Source organism: Chanodichthys erythropterus, chromosome 16 (genome assembly GCF_024489055.1).
Source record: "Chanodichthys erythropterus isolate Z2021 chromosome 16, ASM2448905v1, whole genome shotgun sequence".
NCBI classification, from domain to species: Eukaryota; Metazoa; Chordata; class Actinopteri; order Cypriniformes; family Xenocyprididae; genus Chanodichthys; species Chanodichthys erythropterus.
This window is the reverse complement of record NC_090236.1, coordinates 40408661-40428562: the sequence shown is the minus strand read 5'-3', so window position 1 is coordinate 40428562 and position 19902 is coordinate 40408661. Positions and strand designations below refer to the sequence as shown.

At 38.7% G+C, this 19902-nt stretch overlaps 1 protein-coding gene across 3 annotated transcripts in view; it reads left to right on the top strand.

Moving 5' to 3' along the window:
• epha4a (eph receptor A4a) overlaps positions 1–19902 on the top strand; it is a 48603-nt gene that overhangs the window by 18324 nt on the left and 10377 nt on the right. For all 3 annotated transcript variants that reach the window (XM_067364223.1, XM_067364224.1, XM_067364225.1), the window contains exons 4-11: positions 5534–5689; positions 11299–11634; positions 12968–13092; positions 14916–15075; positions 15455–15566; positions 18588–18646; positions 18905–19018; positions 19182–19367. In XM_067364223.1, the coding sequence (XP_067220324.1) occupies positions 5534–5689; positions 11299–11634; positions 12968–13092; positions 14916–15075; positions 15455–15566; positions 18588–18646; positions 18905–19018; positions 19182–19367 (1248 nt within the window). The remainder of the gene's footprint in view (positions 1–5533; positions 5690–11298; positions 11635–12967; positions 13093–14915; positions 15076–15454; positions 15567–18587; positions 18647–18904; positions 19019–19181; positions 19368–19902) is intronic.

Below are 19902 nucleotides of genomic sequence, written 5' to 3'. Positions count from 1 at the left end.
GTGAGAAATGAGTGATATAAAGTCAGAATTATGAGTTATAAAGTCAGAATTGTGAGATTGCATGTTATAATGTCCAATTGTGAGGGAAAAAAAGACATTTTTTCACAGAATTGTGTGTTTATACTTCTGACTTTATAATATGCAATTGCATGTTATAAAGTTAGAATTTCGAGATTCAAAATTCTGAGAAAAAAGGTCAGAATTGTGAGATATAAAGTCAGAATTGCATGAGAAAAACGTGCAATTGCGAGAAAAAAAGTCAGAATTGCAACTATATCTATATCTGAGAGTTTATATCTCACAATTGCATGAAAAAAGTCAGAATTGTGAGATAAAAACTCGCAATTACCTTTTATTTAGTGGTGGAAACAAGCTTCCATAAAAGTGATAAAAAGTGAAAGCAGTGTTCGAAAAGTTAAAAAAAAGACAATTTGGGGAATTTTGTTTAAGTATAACCCAGTGGTCAACTGAGTAGTGGCTGTTGTGATGCCAATATATGTTTGTATAAAATTTAGAGAGTATTTAGTAACAAATGTGTGTATATATACATATATATATACAGCTATGGAAAAAATTAAGATTATTTTTTAAAAACCACTTAACATTGATTTCTGAACTTGGAATCAGAAATTTTCCATAGCTGTATGTATATATATATATATATATATATATATATATATATATATATATATATATATATATATATATATGAAGACTTCAGATGCAAAAGCCTCTAAGTGCCGTCTGAAATGGTCTTCTTAAATAAGCACTTTTATCAAGCTCGTATGTGTTTAATTCCACTTTAATGGCAATTAATAGGTCCTATTCATTGAAAAAAATGCTTATTTTAGAAGAAAATTTCAGACGGCACTTAGAGGCTTTTGTAACATAAGCCTGTGAGGTGACAAAAGGGGAAAGGAACTGCATTAAAGGCTATAAACTACATAAATGTCATGAAAAGGCCCTGATATTCCAACAAAACTTGTAACCCGTGAGATAATGTGTGTGTGTGAGTGTGTGTGTGTGTGTGTGTGTGTACGTGAGGTGGATTAGCCTCTGTTGATCCTTTTGGAGCAGTGGCTTCAGAGATAAGCCAGCATCATAAAAGTGTCATAAATATGTTAGCCATTAGCTCACGCAAACCCACAGGTCTCGACTTCACTTTCTCTGCTTTCGGCAAGTCTGTGTGTGTGTGTGTGTGTGTGTGTGTGTGTGTGTGTGTGTGTGTGTGTGTGTGTGTGTGTGTGTGTGTGTGTGTGTGTGTGTGTGTGTGTGTGTGCAAAAGAGACTTCTTCTTCTTCTTCTTCTTCTTCAGAGCAGAAGCAAATAATGTCCAATATGCTCAATTTCTAATCAATTTCCCATCTTATAAAGTGTTTATGAGCAGCATTAGCTGGGTTTCCATCGACATATGTTGTTGTGATTATGGGATAATGCCTAAAGAAGTAAATGTACACTGTAAACCTGAATACGTTGGCAAAACTTTAAAAAAAATGAGTTAAGTTAAGAAATTCAAAGTTTAAGTAAGCAGAACTGGCAGATTTCAATTCTATACTCATATATTTTAATTGCTTTTAACTTGAATTTTTTGCATAAGTTAATTTATACACTAAAACTTAAAATTTCGTGGTAAAACATGCTGAGAAATAGAAATCCCAGCCCAGTTTTAGGTAAATTTAAGTTTGTCTAAATTAAAAGAAATGAGTTCATAAAACTCAAAACAATGAAACAGTTCAGACTACTTCAAATGTGTCCGTTTCATGAACTCAAAAGAAAAATAAAGTTCTAAATTCTCATAAAAGTTCATTTGATTGAACTAATTTGTTTAAATTGAGTTTGTTCAACTCAAACCAATTAAGTATTTCGAGCGTTAGGGTTTACAGTGAAATGTGCGAAAACTTTTGCATAAATTAAATCCACAACTTTTTTACTATCCATTGTTATTACTTTTTAATTGAATTATTTTTTAATCACTCCGGAGTTGCAGGATGTGGTGGAGGGAAAAAAGGGCAAGAAACGGAGATAGAGACGGAGGGAGTCACACTTGACTTGTGTGTGAGAGGAGAGAAATATAACCTGGCAGAGTGAAGTCAGTGTTGAATTTCCTGAAGGACACACACTCTGAAGACCACCCAGTGCTGAAGCTCATTCCCTCTCATTTTCCTGTCCCGTTCTTTTCTTTCCACTTCTCCTCACATGTTTATTTTTCCTGCAGTTTTACCTCTTTGTCCGCTATTTATTTATTTGCGATCATCTGAATGGAAACCACCAGTGTCTATATTGATGTCCCGCTTCTAACCAAACGTTCTCGGATTACACGAATCTAATTGAAGTCTTTTGTCCCGTCTGGAACATCTCTCAATACTCATAAACCGCCACACATACCTCGCAGAATTCCATAATTCATTGGCTTCCCAACACAATGCCTTATCCGCCTTTGTCCTCAACTCCACCCTGCGTTTTGTCTCTCTGTGGAAGACAACAGGTGACTGTTTTAAGGTCTAAAGCCTGTAGAAAGCATTCAGAGCTCGGTTTGAGACAGTGTCTTCATTGAGACGTCGGGACGAGAGCGCTGACCCTGAATATTAGGGCATGGGCTGGTAATTACGACCCTATTATGTCACAGGCAGTAAGCTCATCTCCTCAATCGTCCACCGGAGTGGACAATGAGACCGTGATTGTCCTGCTATTGTCCGGCCCATTGGCCATAGGCTTCATGGAGAGAGAGTGGAAAGGTCAGATCCGTAGGGGGGACGAGATTTGCCTGTGGAATGGAATCCAGGAGTCTCCTGAGGGATCTTAGGAAGCGAGAGGACAGCTGGTCGTCCACCGTAAGGGTCTGGGACTGAGAAAACACTCGGGCTCTTAAGCAGGTGGAGGGTGTTAGATATCCTAAGTGCTTGAGACTGCATTCGCTCATAAACAAGACCGTCTTCTGGTCTCCCGAACACACCTCCAGTCTCCTACCGTGGTGTTAAGCTTCCCCTCTTCAATTAACTCTGTCCTCCAGCTGGTGTTAAGATGAACCAAAGCTGATCAGATGAAGCCTCTCGCTCTAATTCCCATCCTTCCCCTCCAACGCACGGCAACAAAGCCCGCCGTCCGGCAGAGGTCGCGACCCATCTCTTCTCCCCGAGCTCGTCCTATCTTTCCATCCCTGCTGTTGTTTTATGGATCCTGTTTAGAAGATGACAAAACTGTGTTAATCTCCTCTCAGAAGATGTATGTTAACCCTCCGCTCTGATCAAGCACGCTGTTGCGGCTGATTGCGAGTGATTGGCCCCTGGGCAGCCTGTGATGGAGAGAGAGATGAAACGGAGGAGTGGAAGGTGGTGATTCCCGAGGGCGAGCGCTAATGCGGCCCCGGGGTTCCTGACACTTATGTGAGATTAAAAGAATTGGCCGGCAAAGAGAGAAAATAAGAGAGAACGAGGCAGAGAGTGATGAGGGACACTTGTTTGAAGTACATCCTGTCAATCAAAAGCAGAAAACTTTTCTGTCCTCGCTTGGAGCGAAAATACTGTCAGATTGTTTTTTTAACGATCAGGTTAATATGCACTTCTATTTGCACTTATAAGGGACAGTCGCACTAGATTTTAGGTATGAAAAATGATTTCCCAGCAACAAAAATAGGAAACTGGATATGATGTCATGTTCCATAACATTATGATGCGTGATATATTGTTACCGGTTCAGGGTTTTATATCTTATTTAGTATATGGCACTTTTCCATCATCGAGCGCATGATTAATGCTGATAAAATGCTATAAAAATGAGTGCTATAAATACTATAAAACACTAATAATGATACTAATGAAATTGATAGAATTTAATGATTATTTTCAGTATGAAAAATTATTTCTCAGCAGCAAATATAGGAAACCGGATATGATGTCATGTTCCATAACAGTATGATGTGTGATGTACCGGTTCAGGATTTATTTTATTTTATTTTATTTTATTTTATTTTATTTTATTTTATTTTATTTTTTATTATTTTATTTTTTATTTCATTTTCATTATCATTATCATTATTATTTTATTTTATTTTTATTATTATTTTATTTTATTTAGTTTCTTTCGTTTTTATTTTATTTTTTATCAGTATATGCCACTTTTCCATCATCTAGCACTTAATTAATGCTAATATATAAAAACACTAATAATGATACGAATAAAGATAATAATGAAAATAATATAATTTAATAATACCGTTAAATGTAATTGTTTTTCAGATCTCAAAACTCATGTTTATCTTTCATATTGCACATTTGATTCTTAAATTCACTGTAAAACTATTTTAAATGTATTGCTTTTAACTTTTGGTGTGTTTTTTATTTTATGTTTATTTTTTAGATTATTATTCATTATTTATTTATTTATTTTTTTTAGTTATTAAATACATTTTTAATTATTATTAAGTGAAATATGTTAATAATTTTATTATTATTTCTTAAATTATTAATATTTTTTGACAAAATAGCAAACCATCAAAGCGTCGTCTTAACTGAAGTTTACTTTCTTTCATATTTATACTAATGCAAAACCACAAAAATGAGAGTTTCCCCCATGTTTGATTTTCACACAATGTGCCAGTCCATGACGTTCAGATCCTCTCTTGGTCTAACGTCTTTCTGCGTTGCAAACTTTCAGGTCAGAGTTCACCAAACCCAAACTTTTGTACTCAGTGAAAGGCAAATATTTTTCATTCATATGAATGTAAGTGAATGGCACACAAAGCCCAATCTAACTGCCCTTTACGGCCCATCCTCTCGACACACGAAAGCTTGTTTGTCCTATTTGTCATATAAAAGCCTTGTGTTTCTTTCCCATAATGCTTTGCTAAGAGCATGTATGATTATCGCTAAGGGCATTATTATGATTTGTGATAGAGCGTGATAGGGCCTTTTAGGGAAACACATCTGTAAACTATCTACAGATCAATAAACTCTTAGATAAATGTCATAAGTTGTGCGGCTTTATTCTCGTTCAAATGCTATCCGCGGGTATCGATGGCTTTGTCGAGGAAAAAAAAAGTCAATAAAAGACCTCAAAGCATTCCTTTGTCTCTGTCACCATAAATAGGAAATTATGCTGCGTGTTTGTGTGTGTGGAATATTAGAAGCAACGGAAAAAGAAAGAAGGAAGTAAAAAGACAAACAAACAAAGGAGGGAAAGAATAAAGCTGGAGAGAGGACAAAAATGGACGAGAAATAAAAGAAAGCGGGCAAACTTGAAAAGAGAAATCAGAGCTAGAGAACAAATGCTGAGAGAGCGAGGGCGAGGGCTTGGCTCGGGTGTTAGGATTAATGACAGTGCATTCCTCTGGTATCACTTCCTCTCTTCATTAGAGTGTCATAAAGTCGTGCACTGCTGTCTGTCATTCAGACACTCCACACCCTTACAGTGTCTTTCACAGGCCTGACATGAACACACACACTCCAAGTGTCTTTATGATAGCCAGAGTTTTTTTTTTTTTTTCTCAAAACTTAATAGTTTATGATCATTAACGTCTCAGTTTCTCTCTTTGCAGCCTGCAAGATCGGTTACTACAGAGCTCTGGCTACAGACGACAGCTGCTCCAAGTGTCCGCTGCACAGCTACTCTGTGAGGGAGGGATCCACTTCCTGTGCCTGTGAAAAAGGCTTCTTCAGGTCTGAGACGGACCCTGCCTCTATGCCCTGCACACGTAAGTGCATTTAACTCTATATATATACACATGGTGCATCAGGGGCATGTGTCCGTTGACAACTGTAGTCCGATTTACACTGCTGTTCAAAAGTTGGTAAGATTTTTAAATGCTTTTGAAAGAAGTCTCTTTTGCTCTTATGCATTATTTGATCAAAAAACGACTGACGTAAACGATTTAGAAATAACTGATTTAATGCAATTTATTCCTGTGATCAAAGCTGAATTTTCAGCATCATTACTCCAGTCTTCAGTGTCACATGATCCTTTAGAAATCATTCTGATATGATGATTTGCTGCTCAAGAAACATTTATGATTATTATAATCAATGTTGAAAACAGTTCATATCTTTTTTTTTCCGGAAGTTGTGATCAGCATTGAGGTGATCACAAATATACTCGAGTTATATAATCAGATTACTTTTTCAAGTAACTAGTAAAGTAACACATTAAATTTACAAAATATCTGAGTTACTTTTTCAAATAAGTAACACAACTTAGTTTGTTTTCTCATTTACTCACTGACAGCTCTCCTGTCCTCGCGTTGAGAGAAATAAAGCGCAGAGGTGTTGTGTTCACTGTGTGAATATGATGGTTATTGTACTTCTAGACTAAATGTGAACATGCTTTTATTCATCTCACTTGCAAGAAAACAGATTCAGCCCTCTACTCTATGGGTTGAATTTGCATTTCCTTCAGCTTTAGGCTTATTCATTTCACTTTTGATGTGAAAAGGCATTTGCATTTGCCAAAAAAAAAACAAAAAAAAATTAATTTTAATTAAATTGTATTAAAAAACAAACAAGCAAGCCCAGCCCAAGTGAGTAAAAGTAATGCAGAAGTAATGTAACGCATTACTTTGCACAAAATGTAACTAAGTAACGCAATTAGTTTGTTTTTTAGGTAGTAACGCAATATTGTAACGCATTACTTTTAAAAGTTTCCCCGACACTGACTCTGATACTTTTATTCTTTGATGAATAAAAAGTTCAAAATAACAGCGTATTTTTTAAATTGAATACTTTTTATAACATGATACATTTTCATCTTTACTGTCACGGCATCCTTGCTGAATAAAAATATTAATTTCTTTCAAAAAAACTGTACTCAATTAAAAATTATAGTGTAGACATGATGGACAAATTAGTTTGTCTGACTTCGCAAAAATCTAATTGTTACAATTTATTGTTTTATTTTGAATACATTTGAACGTTTTAAAACATGCTAAATTTGAGTTTGTTAGAAATATGTAATGGAAAAGTTTAAAGACATTTCATAATTACCCACCTTTAAATGTCTGAAATTTTACATTTTAGCTACACCGTAAACCCAAACAAGTTGGCAAAACTCAAAATAAATTAAAAAAATAATCAGTTGCATCAACATTTTTAGGTTAAGAAAAGTTTAAGTGAGCAGAACTGGCATTTTCTATTTTGTATTATTTATTTTTTTCAATTGTGACTATTAATAGTAAATTGAATCGGTTACTTTGTCTGACGAAGACCTTTTGATTTATTTAATTTTAATTTTTATTTTTGAAGACTTTTATTTTGTACATTTTTATTGCTCTTAATTTAAAATATTGAGTAAGCTAATTCGTTCATTTAACTTAAAATTACTAAGTATTCTCAACTTAAACATTTCTATTAGCAGAAACTTAAATAGTTATAACTTATATTACAATAATAATTTTTGAGTGCCATGGCCAAGCCACATGGAAATAGAAATCCCGGCCCAGTTTCAGTTAAATTTAAGTTCATCTAAATTAAAAGAAATTAGTTCATAAAACTCAAAACAATGAAACAGCTCAGACTACTTAAAATACATAAGTTCTGTGAACTCAAAAAAAAAATTCTAAATACCCATAAAAGTTCATTTGACTGAACTAATTTGTTTAATCTAAGTTTGCCATACTCAAACCAATTCATTATTTTGAACATTAGGGTTTACAGATGGTCTCTTCCTGTTTAAGTGTGCTGTTCTTGGCCAGAATAATCAAATGCAGACCAGATTATGCTCGTGCTCAAAAGCCGGGCTGTGTGAGGCTAAAAACACAGACGTAAACAAACCACCCTGGACACGAGTAATCATTAGACAAGGTCAGGGATTTTGAACTGAGGAAGCACATATCAGTCAGGAGAACCAGCACCGCCTGCATGGATTTGTACCAGACTGCAGCTGTTCACTTCACACACCAGTGGAGCTGTTTTCCTAAAGGCTACTTTGCAAAGTTAAGGACAAAAAAAAACTGCACTTGACAGTGACAAATTATTGGACGTTTAATTGCAGCGGATGTTATTTTGTGTCTTTTATTCCTGCATTGTCTAATCAAAAAGTTTCATGACTGACTGAAAATGTGTGTGTGTGTGTGTGTGTGTGTGGTTGGGAGGATCCCTGTCATGATGAGTAAAGATAGATATGTGTGTCAGAGCCTGAGGTGAGTCATAGACTTGATAACAGTGTTCTGCTCGTTAAATAGAGACCAGCGCACTCACAGCTCTGAGCCAAGACGACACGGTTAATCGTAAAAAACGAACACACACGTCAAATCTTTCTCACGTTTGTGCACTCACATGCTTAGGCCGGGGTGATCTAAAAAGCGTAACGTGATAAATATATTAAAGATCTCTGGGAAAGGGGCAGAGAGGCACCCAGGCCAGATGTGGTCATGGTGTCAGATTTAATAGGTTTTCCAGATCTGAATGATCAGGGACGGCAGGTGGGGGAGGGAGAGGGCTCTCGTGCACCTATCGGGCGTCCATTTTACGTATCGGATTGTCTTTCTCGCGTCTCTAATTGGAGCTCTCTTTCATATCACCGTCTGTCGTTCACCCACAAGCAGCCGTCACACACTCAACAGCTAAAAGCTGCATTGAAAAAATGAGATAAAAAGGCACTAGGTAGCAAGGGATGGAAAAAAGCGAGTGAGGAGACAGGCAGGCAGCGAAGAGGCGCGAGAGAAGCGACCCCATTACGCTTGCCTCTCTCTCACCTTTATCGTATTAAAATGCAGCGAAGCCAGTCGACTTAATCAGCTCCTGTCAATCACGGAGTGTGTGGCACCGAGCCACTGTGGGAGCGCGCTTGCTTCACCCCGGTCTGCCGGGTGGGTACGGCAGCCACATACTTAATACAGGTTAAACAGAGTTTAAAGACCATTTACACTTAAAGCTCAGCCAGGAGGAATTCAATCTAATCCAGACCTGGGTCAGATATGTGTTTGAAGTGTTTAAATGATTTGGAGGATATGGAGATATTTTAAAATGGCTTTTGCCATATGGGGAGATCTCAAGGAGGGATAATGAGATGCATCCTGTTTGAATGTTTGTCCTCTTCACTCACTTCTTTGAGTTTAATGTTGAACGTGTGGCGCTCGAGACCACCCACAGGAATGAAAAACATCTCACATGAGATCTTTTAAAGATGAAAGGGAGTTTCTTTATAGTTAAAGTACTCTTGTCTATCACAGCTACTTATGCCAGCTTTGGCTTAACCAGTGGTGTGAGTTGGAGGCGGGATCTTCTTGTCTGGCCAATGGTAGATGAGGAAATGCGCTTTATTTTGAGTATTTCAGTTGTTTTTCCCGTGAAAGCAATGAAATTTAAATGAGACACTTATTTCATGCCAATCCTATGGAAGCTTATTTCCGCCATGAAATAAAAAGTAAAAAAGGTAATTGCGACTTTTATCTCACAATTCTGAATTTTTTCTCAGAATTGCGAGATATAAACACAATTGCAAGTTAAGTCAGAATTGCTTGATATAAAGTCAAGAATTGCGAGTTTTAAAGTCAGAATTATGCATTATAAAGTCAAAATTGTTTGATATATAGTCAGAATTGCGAGTTATAAAGTCAAAATAGCAAGTTAAGTCAGAATTGCTTGATATAAAGTCAGAATTGCAACTTTTAAAGTCAGAATTGCAAGTTATAAAGTCAAAATTGCTTGATATATAGTCAGAATTGCAAGTTTTAAAGTCAGAATTGCGAGTTATAAAGTCAGAATTGCGAGTTATAAAGTCAGAATTGCAAGTTTTAAAGTCAGAATTATGCATTATAAAGTCAAAATTGCTTGATATATAGTCAGAATTGTGAGTTATAAAGTCAGAATTGTGAGTTATAAAGTCAGAATTATGCATTATAAAGTCAGAATTGCGAGTTAAGTCAGAATTGCTTGATATAAAGTCAAGAATTGCGAGTGTTAAAGTCAGAATTATGCATTATAAAGTCAAAATTGCTTGAGATATAGTCAGAATTGCGAGTTATAAAGTCAAAATAGCAAGTTAAGTCAGAATTGCTTGATATAAAGTCAGAATTGCAAGTTTTAAAGTCAGAATTGCGAGTTATAAAGTCAGAATTGCAACCTTTTAAAGTCAGAATTGCGAGTTATAAAGTCAAAATTGTTTGATATATAGTCAGAATTGCGAGTTATAAAGTCAAAATTGTTTGATATATAGTCAGAATTGCAAGTTTTAAAGTCAGAATAGCAAGTTAAGTCAAAATTGCTTGATATAAAGTCAGAATTGCAAGTTTTAAAGTCAGAATTGCGAGTTATAAAGTCAAAATTGCACATTATAAAGTCAGAATTGCTTGATATATAGTCAGAAATATATATATAATTATATAGTACAAATAGTTTTACTATATACTTCTAGTTATTTACCTATTGCGGCTAATGAATTGGAAGTCTCACACATTCACAAGAATTTGCTTACTTCCACGTTGAAAAATAAGGTGGATTTCTTTTGCCTTTCAGATTTTGTCATGTTAATGAAGACCTTAACAATTTCAAAAAGAAGTTTCAAAAGAGACTGCAACAGTGTCTCAAACTGTGCTGTCAAGATACCAAAGTGTTTAGATTTCAGTCTGAACTCAAACTTTTCTCATCCATGTAACACTTCTTTCTATGTTTCTTTCTCCTCAGGAAGAAACCTGAGGGAATTCTAGTTTCTTAATACTTTAATATAACACACCTGAGGACTCAATTAAGTCTCCTGAGCAATAAAAGAGCAACTCCTGAGCAATAAAATGTTCCTCAGGGCAGATTTTATGAGAAAGTCAACCTGATACTGCTGATTTTAGAGACAAAAACGTCATTGCTTTGCTATACCAGAAATGGCAGCGAGGGCGACCAAATTAGCATTTATGAGATCCCTATCAGCAAGTTGCTCAATTATGGAGATGTAATCATTCTCTCTCTCATTCTTTCTCTCTCGCGCGCGGGTTTAGTGTATTTCCTTTTTGCACAGCTAGCACTGCGTCGCCTGTGGTGCTGGTTTGTCATAAATGTAATTATCTTTAAATTCAGCAGCGCCTGGTTTACGAAAACACCACGGAGAAAAACAGCGCTAATGCACACAAGCACATAAACAGACTTGTATCCGTCATAGCCTGTAACATCATCTGCCTGCAGTGGCAATAAAAGGGTGTGTGTTTGTTTGCCATTGAACATTCCCTTGCCAAGGGTGTATTTTGAGATCAATCTCTGCCACAGTCATAATCCTGTTTTGTTTGTTCTGAAACTTCCAGACATCACTGTAGCAGAAATGAAACATAAATCACATGCATATTTTGTCATAGTATCTCTAAACTGTGTTATTGTCTTTTGGTAGAGCCCCCATCTGCTCCTCAGCACCTTATTTCCAATGTGAACGAGACCTCTGTGAACCTGGAGTGGACGGCTCCAGCGTCCTCCGGTGGCAGGCAAGACCTTGCTTATAACGTCATATGCAAGCGGTGCAGCTCGGACGGCCAGCGCTGTCAGCCCTGTGGCAACGGCATCCATTTTTCCCCTCAGCAGCTGGGCCTTCGCGCCACCCGGGTGTCCATAAACGACCTGCAGGCTCACACCAACTACACCTTTGAGATCTGGGCCGTCAATGGGGTCTCCAAGCAGAGTCCTGGACCGGAACAGGCAGTGTCTGTGACGGTTACCACTAACCAAGCGGGTAAGTGTGTGGTTTATGTTCACGAGTTATTGTTAAATATGATATTCCCACTGTTATGACTTCATTAAATACCAGGATGATGTCGTCATGTGATCTGGTCACAGGCTGATGTGTTGATTTTAACACCGAACACAGTCATCAGCTCGGTAATCAGCTTCCCGTCTGTGAAAGTACTCTGTCTTATATCACCACAGAGAAATTTCTAATTACTTCTTGCCTGTGTCTGTCAGAATGGATTTTTATGACATTAAACCGCGTGTCGGGTCAAATTGCGCGTATGTGCGTTTGTTGGCTGTTCCCATTTGTTTGCGCTGAGTGGACTGTTAACTTTTACAAGGTGTTTAATTTCAGGTTCTTGAGAAAGTGTGAGACAGGAAGTGCCTTTTTGTCTGGCTTTGGGGACTGTGTGTGTAGTGTGGGGTCTTCCAAGTGTCTTTCTCTCCATCATTGTCTTGGTGAACTCTGATTTGAATAGCCATCACACCTGTAGAGAAATCTCTTCAAACAGACCTTCGCTCCTGACTGTCTGTTCTTAGCTTTTATGACCCCATATATCGGGGTTATGCCCTACAGCATTGAAGCCAGATCTGATTTTCTCTATTGGTGCTTGCTAAGGGCCATATCAGTATTACACTGGTAACAATATAACATTTCTCTTGTGTAACCCCTGCTGTTCGAACCGCCCGCTCTAAGCGGGACTCGAACCCGGGTCCGCGGCATGGGTGTCGGGCTCTCTAACAAGGTGTCAGTCACTGCATAGCAACATGTTTTCCCGATTTTCAACAGGAAATGTAAAAAACAAGTTAATAGAAGTTAAATATTGAACACTGATCTGTTTCTAATTATAATTTTCATCTGTGCTGAGAAACTAGGCCAGAATCGTCTCAGGGTCTGGCTTAAATTCCCCTTTGGCAACTGTAGAGTGTCACTGATAAAACCCTAAAGATTACAGATAAGAATATGCTCCCTAGATGACTACATCAATGAACCTTCTGTAGTAGCAAAGAGGAATTATGAGAGGAGGAAAAGAGGCAGAAGCACTTGTCTGATTCTCATAGTGAATCCGTAATGATGATGGTGAAATAGTCACTTTGGTGATCCATCCTTTTTCTGGGAGTTGCGAAGCTGTAATCACTACTAACCTGTGTAGCTTCCAACGTTTAGTTGTTGTTTTTTTAGGTTTTCTCAGTTTGACAGCATAAACATCTCCAATCTCATACCTTTTCATTACTTTATGGCACTAACGTGTTTATGTTTCTTTCAAACAGCTAGGTGGTCGGGGTGCTCCTAGCAACACTAAGCTTTTTCTCTTTGTGTTTTTCTCTTCTTCCAGCTCCCTCTCCGGTTACCACCATCCAGGCCAAGGACATCACTAGACACGCTGTGTCTTTGGCATGGCAGCAACCCGAGAGACCAAACGGAGTCATTCTTGAGTACGAGGTCAAGTACTACGAGAAGGTGAGATGATTCATGGGAAAGCAGTTTCCAAAAGTTGGCCCTGATGAGATATTTCTAGCATATGTGGTCAACAGCATATGCTGTGTTTTGTATTTTGGCGTACAGCCCACTGAGGCTTCTTAACCAGAAAGCTTGGTCAACCAGCTTCACCAGAAAAACTATGCTGATTGGATTCAATTTTGCAATCCAAGCTGGTTTAAGATGGTCTTTTTTTAGGAGTTTCCTCATTCCTGACAGCATTAGGGATGTACTTCTGGAAATGTAGTTCAAGATTAGGCCTTGTGACGTCACTCACTTGTCAGGTACTATAAATGGGAAATATGCTGCTTTGAAATTATGGTTTAAAGGGGAACTATTATTCCCCTTTTAACAAGATGTAATATAAGATGTCTCCAGAATGTGTCTGTGAAGTTTCAGCTCAAAATACCCCACAGATCATTTATTATAGCTTGTTGTAAATGCCCATTTTTGAGTGGAAGGAAAACATGCTGTTTTCGTGCATGTGTCTTTAAATGCAAATGAGCTGCTGCTCCCCACCCCCTTTCCAGAAGAGGGTGGAGCCTGTACAGCTCATGCATCGGATACTCTGCCAAAAACGAAAAAAAAAAAAAAAACATCTCTATTGCAGTTATGCTCACGTGACATTGCAATTCTTCATTATCATGAAACTTAATTATTTGCATGTGTTTTAAAGCCATATCAGTCTAAACAGTCAGTCTATATTTGGTTTTCTAAACAACAAAAGAAAAACTAAAAATTACTTACTGCTCTTGACTGAATAACTTCAGTAGCTTTAATAAGAATACATTTCTTACTTGAATGCTGCTTGTAAATGCTCTGGCGAGGAAATAAACATGGTGGACTGTGTGCATCTCACTCAGGGGAGGAGCTAAGCTAATAGGGCGGGGTTTTTCAGCAGTCGTGGGCGGAAATCTGGAAATGCTCATTTGGAGAGTTTATGATTTATGAGGATTATAAAAAAAGGAGTGGGTGGATTTTTACCATTATAGTCTGGTTGTTTACATACACATCTGTGTTCAAACACCTTATAGAGTCAATTTTGCATAATAGGCTCCCTTTAAGGTGTAGCAATCAACGTGTAAGTCCTTAACATGAGCCGTATGATGTCAGGTACTGTACATCAAAATGAGAGAGCTGTCTTTTAGTTCATGGCCAGACCAGACTCACTCACACTCGCAGCAGGCGACTGGTGAACCAGCAGGTCAGAACAGCATGGGGTGGATGGACAGATCTAGGGTGGAGCATGTGGACCATTGGGATAGAGAGAGGATAACGACGTTCTCCCCTCTCTACTCCCGCTGTGTCTTCCTCTGGCTGACTGATTACAGATTGCAGCAGTGGTCAGATTCCTTTCCCTTACACGCTGATGTTTTCCATTGCAAACACACTCTGACACACACACACACACCAAGACACAAAGGTTCTTGTTTTGTGATCCAACAATTACAAGCTAAACATTAGGGGACATTATAAAAAAAATAATTAAACTTAGTTCCTTTGCTTTTTTTGGTTCAAACTCGACATTGTTTAAGTGGTTTGGATGTAGTGATGAAACGGGGGAATTTTGAACAAGCAAATTCAGGTTACACCCAAGGGAGCGAGTGAAAACAAAGATGGCAACCTCGTTTTTGTACAACAAGGCTGCGGTTTTCCCTACAAAAGCCTGGCTGTAGTTTCTGTGTCAGACCTTAAACAAATCCCTCTTCCGTTTTGTTTTATCAGGGTTTGATCCCAAATAAAACAATCCTAATGACCAATCCCACGAGTTGGTTCAACATTTCCTGTTTCTCTCATCCAATCAGGATCAAAATGAGCGCAGCTATCGCATAATGAAGACCACGTCCCGAAGTGCTGAGATCAAAGGCCTGAGCCCGCTCACGTCCTATGTATTTCATGTGCGTGCCCGCACCGCTGCTGGCTACGGAGACTTCAGTGCCCCCTTCGAGTTCATGACCAACTCAGGTAAGTTTCTGTGTGCGTGTTAGTGAGCCAACAATGACAAGTCTTTGTTTCCACAATTAGAGACTTTTGTTGAATTTTAGGGTGGATCAACCATTCATCCGGAAACTATTTCTCTAAAGTAACATAATTATAGCCTATGTGTATGTTTTCCTTTTCTTTACGATAGTTTCTTTGTTTGCTCACTACAAAGTCGCTAGTATTTTTAAAAGCACTTTAAAGCAAACTCTGTAGCGAGTGGAATGTTTTTGAGTTTTAACGATTTAAAAGAAACAGGATTTGTTCCTCTCTGATGAAACTAGGCTAACTGAGGAATTTAATCTGACACTCCAAATGAGAATTATATATTTAAGATGAAGTTTAATTTTGTTTTTCCTCTCAGTTCCCTCTCCCATTATCGGGGATGGTGCCAACTCCACTGTGCTGCTGGTGTCTGTGATTGGCAGCGTGATTCTCTTACTCATCTTCATCGGAGTCTTCATCATCAGCCGCAGGTAAGCCACCCATCCCAACTGAGTGTCATTCATCTCACAGATACTGTCTGAAACAGGAAGCATTCCTCCATCTCTCCCCCGTCCCTGTGGGCGTCTCCGTCACCTCTCCCTCACCCTGTCTGTCATCCTTTATCAGTCTTTCTATCTGTTGTTCTCCTGCTGTCTTCCCCTCTCTCTACCTGTCCATCAGTCTGGTTCTCACGGCTCTTCCTCCTTCTCTTTCCAGCATTCTCGCTCTCTTTTTTCCTGTGGTGTAGGTAGTAGTATTGTGACAGGCCACTGGCAGCTCTGCCTGATTAGTCTGTGCTGTGCCGCTACGGGTCTCTGTGTCACATGTGTTGGAATCCGTAGGGAACATGTACCATTCCCAAGGGAGGACGGTGCATGTGCACGTACGTGTACGTCTGTGTACCGTACTCAATCAGAGCAGCTGTCATACTCCCACGGGCGAAATGTCATGCATGCTTTACCTTAATCAAACAACTTTTTCTTTGCAAACTCTGTCAGCTACGCTCTTACTATCATCAGCTACATTTCCCTTTCTGAAGGCCTCCTCCCTTTGTGTCCGATCAGAGTTTCCTGAGACATGCTGAAAAATTCAGCATAAACCAGCATGAATTTCATGCTGGTCCAGGCTGGTTTATGTTGGTTTGTGCTGGTATAGTGCTAGTCCAGGCTGGTTTATGCTGGTATAGTCCTGGTCTAACTGGTGGACCAGTCCTCCATCAAAACCGAGCTGGTGAAGCTGGCCTTGCAGGGTTGAGTGTGAGTAGACCAGCTGTCTGTATGCAAGCAAGCAGTGTTTTGGGTACAAGCTTGTTTTTTGTATTGCATAATTCTATTTTTAATACATTAATGAAGTTTTAAACAAAGTAAAAACTGAAACAGGTGAAACGTTTTAAAGGATCAAAGGATTTGTCTCCTGTCTCAAAGGATCTGTACACAAATCATTTAAAAAGAGCTTGTGTACATTACAAAACAAAAGCATAATCATAAGCAGTTTGTTCAATAACAGGAGTTATGAGAAGAGCACTTGTTAAGAAAGAGCTATTGATAATGAACACTCAAAATTGAAGGTTGCTGTTTTTAAAGAATTTAGTAGTCAACTGGGAACTCCTATGTCAAAATCCAGATGTCAGTCACTGATCTTAAAAAGTGTACATAGTAAAAGGTATGTCATCGCAGACAGGAGCATGAAATATGCACTTTCAACAATTGCTGAAAGAGAATTAATTAAACCAAAGTCAAGGGCCAAGTGCCCAACTAAAAGTCACGTAGTGAAACATAATGACACACCTTAATGGTGACTTCAAACAGACTTCAACATCTTTTAACAAATACGCAAGTATTTTTGTGGTCTTGCTGGAATCATATCAGCACCCAAAAGACAACATATGCTTGTCTATCAGCACACCCGCTTCTCATGTTGAGGACCGGCAAACTAGCATCTCATGATGGGGACCTGCAAATCAGCAACCAGAATCCTTTGCTGGGGACCAGCTTACAAAATATACCTTATGCTGGTGACCAGCAATGCTGGATTTTTCAGCAGGGAGAGTATCTATTCTTGCAGTGCTTAACATTGTATCATTATCAGCCGAGATAATCATCTTCACATCCTCAAAGAGAACCATCACCCTCATTTAGGGTGAAAATAACAATTCCAGCTAAAGAATGGGGCTTTTGTTTTGGCCAAGCAGCCATTAAGCACTTCCTCAGTGGGAGACAGGACTACACCTTGTGAGTAGTTCTCACCTTTGGCCTGCTCCTCTCTACCTCGAGGGGACACCAACCACTCGATCATGGAGGCGAAGGAGGGGGGTTACAGCCCCACACAAAGCTGCAAGGTTTCTTGCTTCTGTACTTGGATAGCACACCTGATAATCTCCTTGTTCCTAAAATAAACGTGTACCGGCCGCTCGGGCTGATGGCACGGCCTCCTCCCACGAAGGCATGGACCCCTGCAGGCAGAGCTATTTCTATCTTCTGCGGAGCACTCAGGCGTTAAAGCCTGGCCCTTTCCTCCTGTTCTACCTGTGGATATGCCCCTCTCCCTCCCTCTAACCTTTTCTTCCTTCTCTAGCCCCAAACCTTGGGGGACTTTGTCAACGCCAGAACGCTTTAGAAAAACAATAACAGCAGTTGTGCATTCCCGGACGAGCCCCCGTTTCTATATACAGGCAGGTGACCCCAACCCCAGCAGGGAGTCTTGGGTTAGGGCAACGTCCTGGGTCGTTCCATTGCCTCTATTCTCAAACCTGCACCCATGTAACGGGGTCAGCGGTTGGCTCTAAGGGGTCAGCAGGTGATTGGGTGAAATGGTAACTTTGAAGGTGGCACATTCTAGCTCGTTTATGTCATTGTGGACGGGCAGAGAGTGATGTTTTTAGAAGAGGGGTGGGGTGGTTTTGGCCACTTGATGAGTTTTTGTTTACTCGTCTGTCATTCTACCTCATTCCTTTTTGTTCTTTATCTGTCAATCTCTAAATGGTTTTAGATGAAAGGCCAGTGGACTTGGTTCATGAACAGACATTTCTGCTTTGATGATGTAGTCTCTCTCACTCTGTGCAGCTTCAATAGCTTTACAGATTTTTACAGACCCATTTTTGTGGAAAAGGTTTAAGGTTGTTGACCTACTACAGCGACTCGCCCACCGTGACTCACACATATGCCAGTTAGTCTGGGAGTATGTTTTGTAGAAATGTTTCAGCTGATTTCTCTGAGAATTTTTCTTTTTACTAATAATAACTTAAACATTTTTACATTAGCCTCTGAAAGTGAACATTCTGCTTTAAGAGGTGTTGTAATAATAATAATAAAGTCAAATAATTTATGCAAAAATATTGCAATTATGCATAATTTGGTATCTAAAAAAATACATCTGAGCACAGTTTCTGGCATTGTTAAATCTCAAAGAATTCATTCCTGTCTGAAAGAAACCAATGAGACATTAAAAAGGTCTTTTTTGTCATTTTTCTTTTTCTGTGGATTAAAATCTTTCTCATATCTGTGTGTTAACAGGAGAAGCAAATACAGCAAAGCCAAACAGGATTCTGACGAGGAGAGGCATTTACATCCAGGTAATGCAGTGGCCAAATAAACACAAAGATGTATGCATCACCTAACTTAAAGAAAAAAATAAGTTGCATAGGAGAAGAGAAGGTTGTATGTTCGTATGTTCTCAATGTGGTGGACAGACAGAAGCCAACAAGAGGGGGAGGAGAATTGAAAACAGATGTTGTACTGTATATTCACCATGTTGTCTGTCTGCCAGCTATCCTCCTCTCCTCTTCTCTCAACCTCCTAACATGTAGGCATCTCTTTCCGTCTCTCCACAGGAGTCCGGATCTATGTGGACCCCTTCACCTACGAGGACCCCAACCAAGCAGTCCGTGAATTCGCTAAAGAAATCGACGCCTCCTGCATCAAGATTGAAAAGGTCATCGGCATTGGTGAGCAAATGACCTGCTGTTTTCCTTTCCGTGTGTCTCAGACTGAGTGTAGCTAGACCACAACTGTTACAGTGAAATGTTAGCCCACCGTTCCAGAGGTATCTCATGGCTCATTATGTACCACAGACATTTTTGATTCAAGCCTGGTTTTTCCGCTTTAAAGGCGAATTCGGGGAGGTGTGCAGCGGCCGTCTCAAAATGCCTGGAAAGCGTGAGATCTGCGTGGCCATAAAAACCCTCAAAGCGGGATACACTGACAAGCAGAGGCGGGACTTTCTGAGCGAGGCCAGCATCATGGGCCAGTTTGACCACCCCAACATCATCCGACTGGAGGGAGTCGTCACTAAATGTGAGTCCTTTGAGTGTTTATAATGAGAACGAGCTACTCGTTTACTTTGACCACATCCTTTCAGACAGATTTGTTCTGGTTTTGCGTATCTTTTGCATATCGTGACCTTGTTGATCCAAGCTTTGTGCTACAGCCATCTTTCACGAAAAGCGTTTTTACAAAGTGATGCATGATGATTTTTGATGATTCTAAACCTAAAATAAGATAAATTAGTTTTTTTTTTAAAGAATACAGTGAATAATAATAATAATAATAAATAAATAAATTGAAGTAAAATAATACATAAAATAAAATAAAATAATGCATGAACTGTATATTTACATTTGTTACTCAAATAAATTAAATTCTCCATTATATTGTTTATATTCTTTTTCCCTCCTTAAATTTACTTAGATTTAAACTTTGCAATGAAAAAAAAACTATTAAGTTTAAAATTATGGGAGTAAAAATCTTATGCAATTTTGCCTCTCACATAACTTTCTTTATTGGATGTCAAGGACGAAAATGATGTTTACATATTTATAGGGGAAAAACA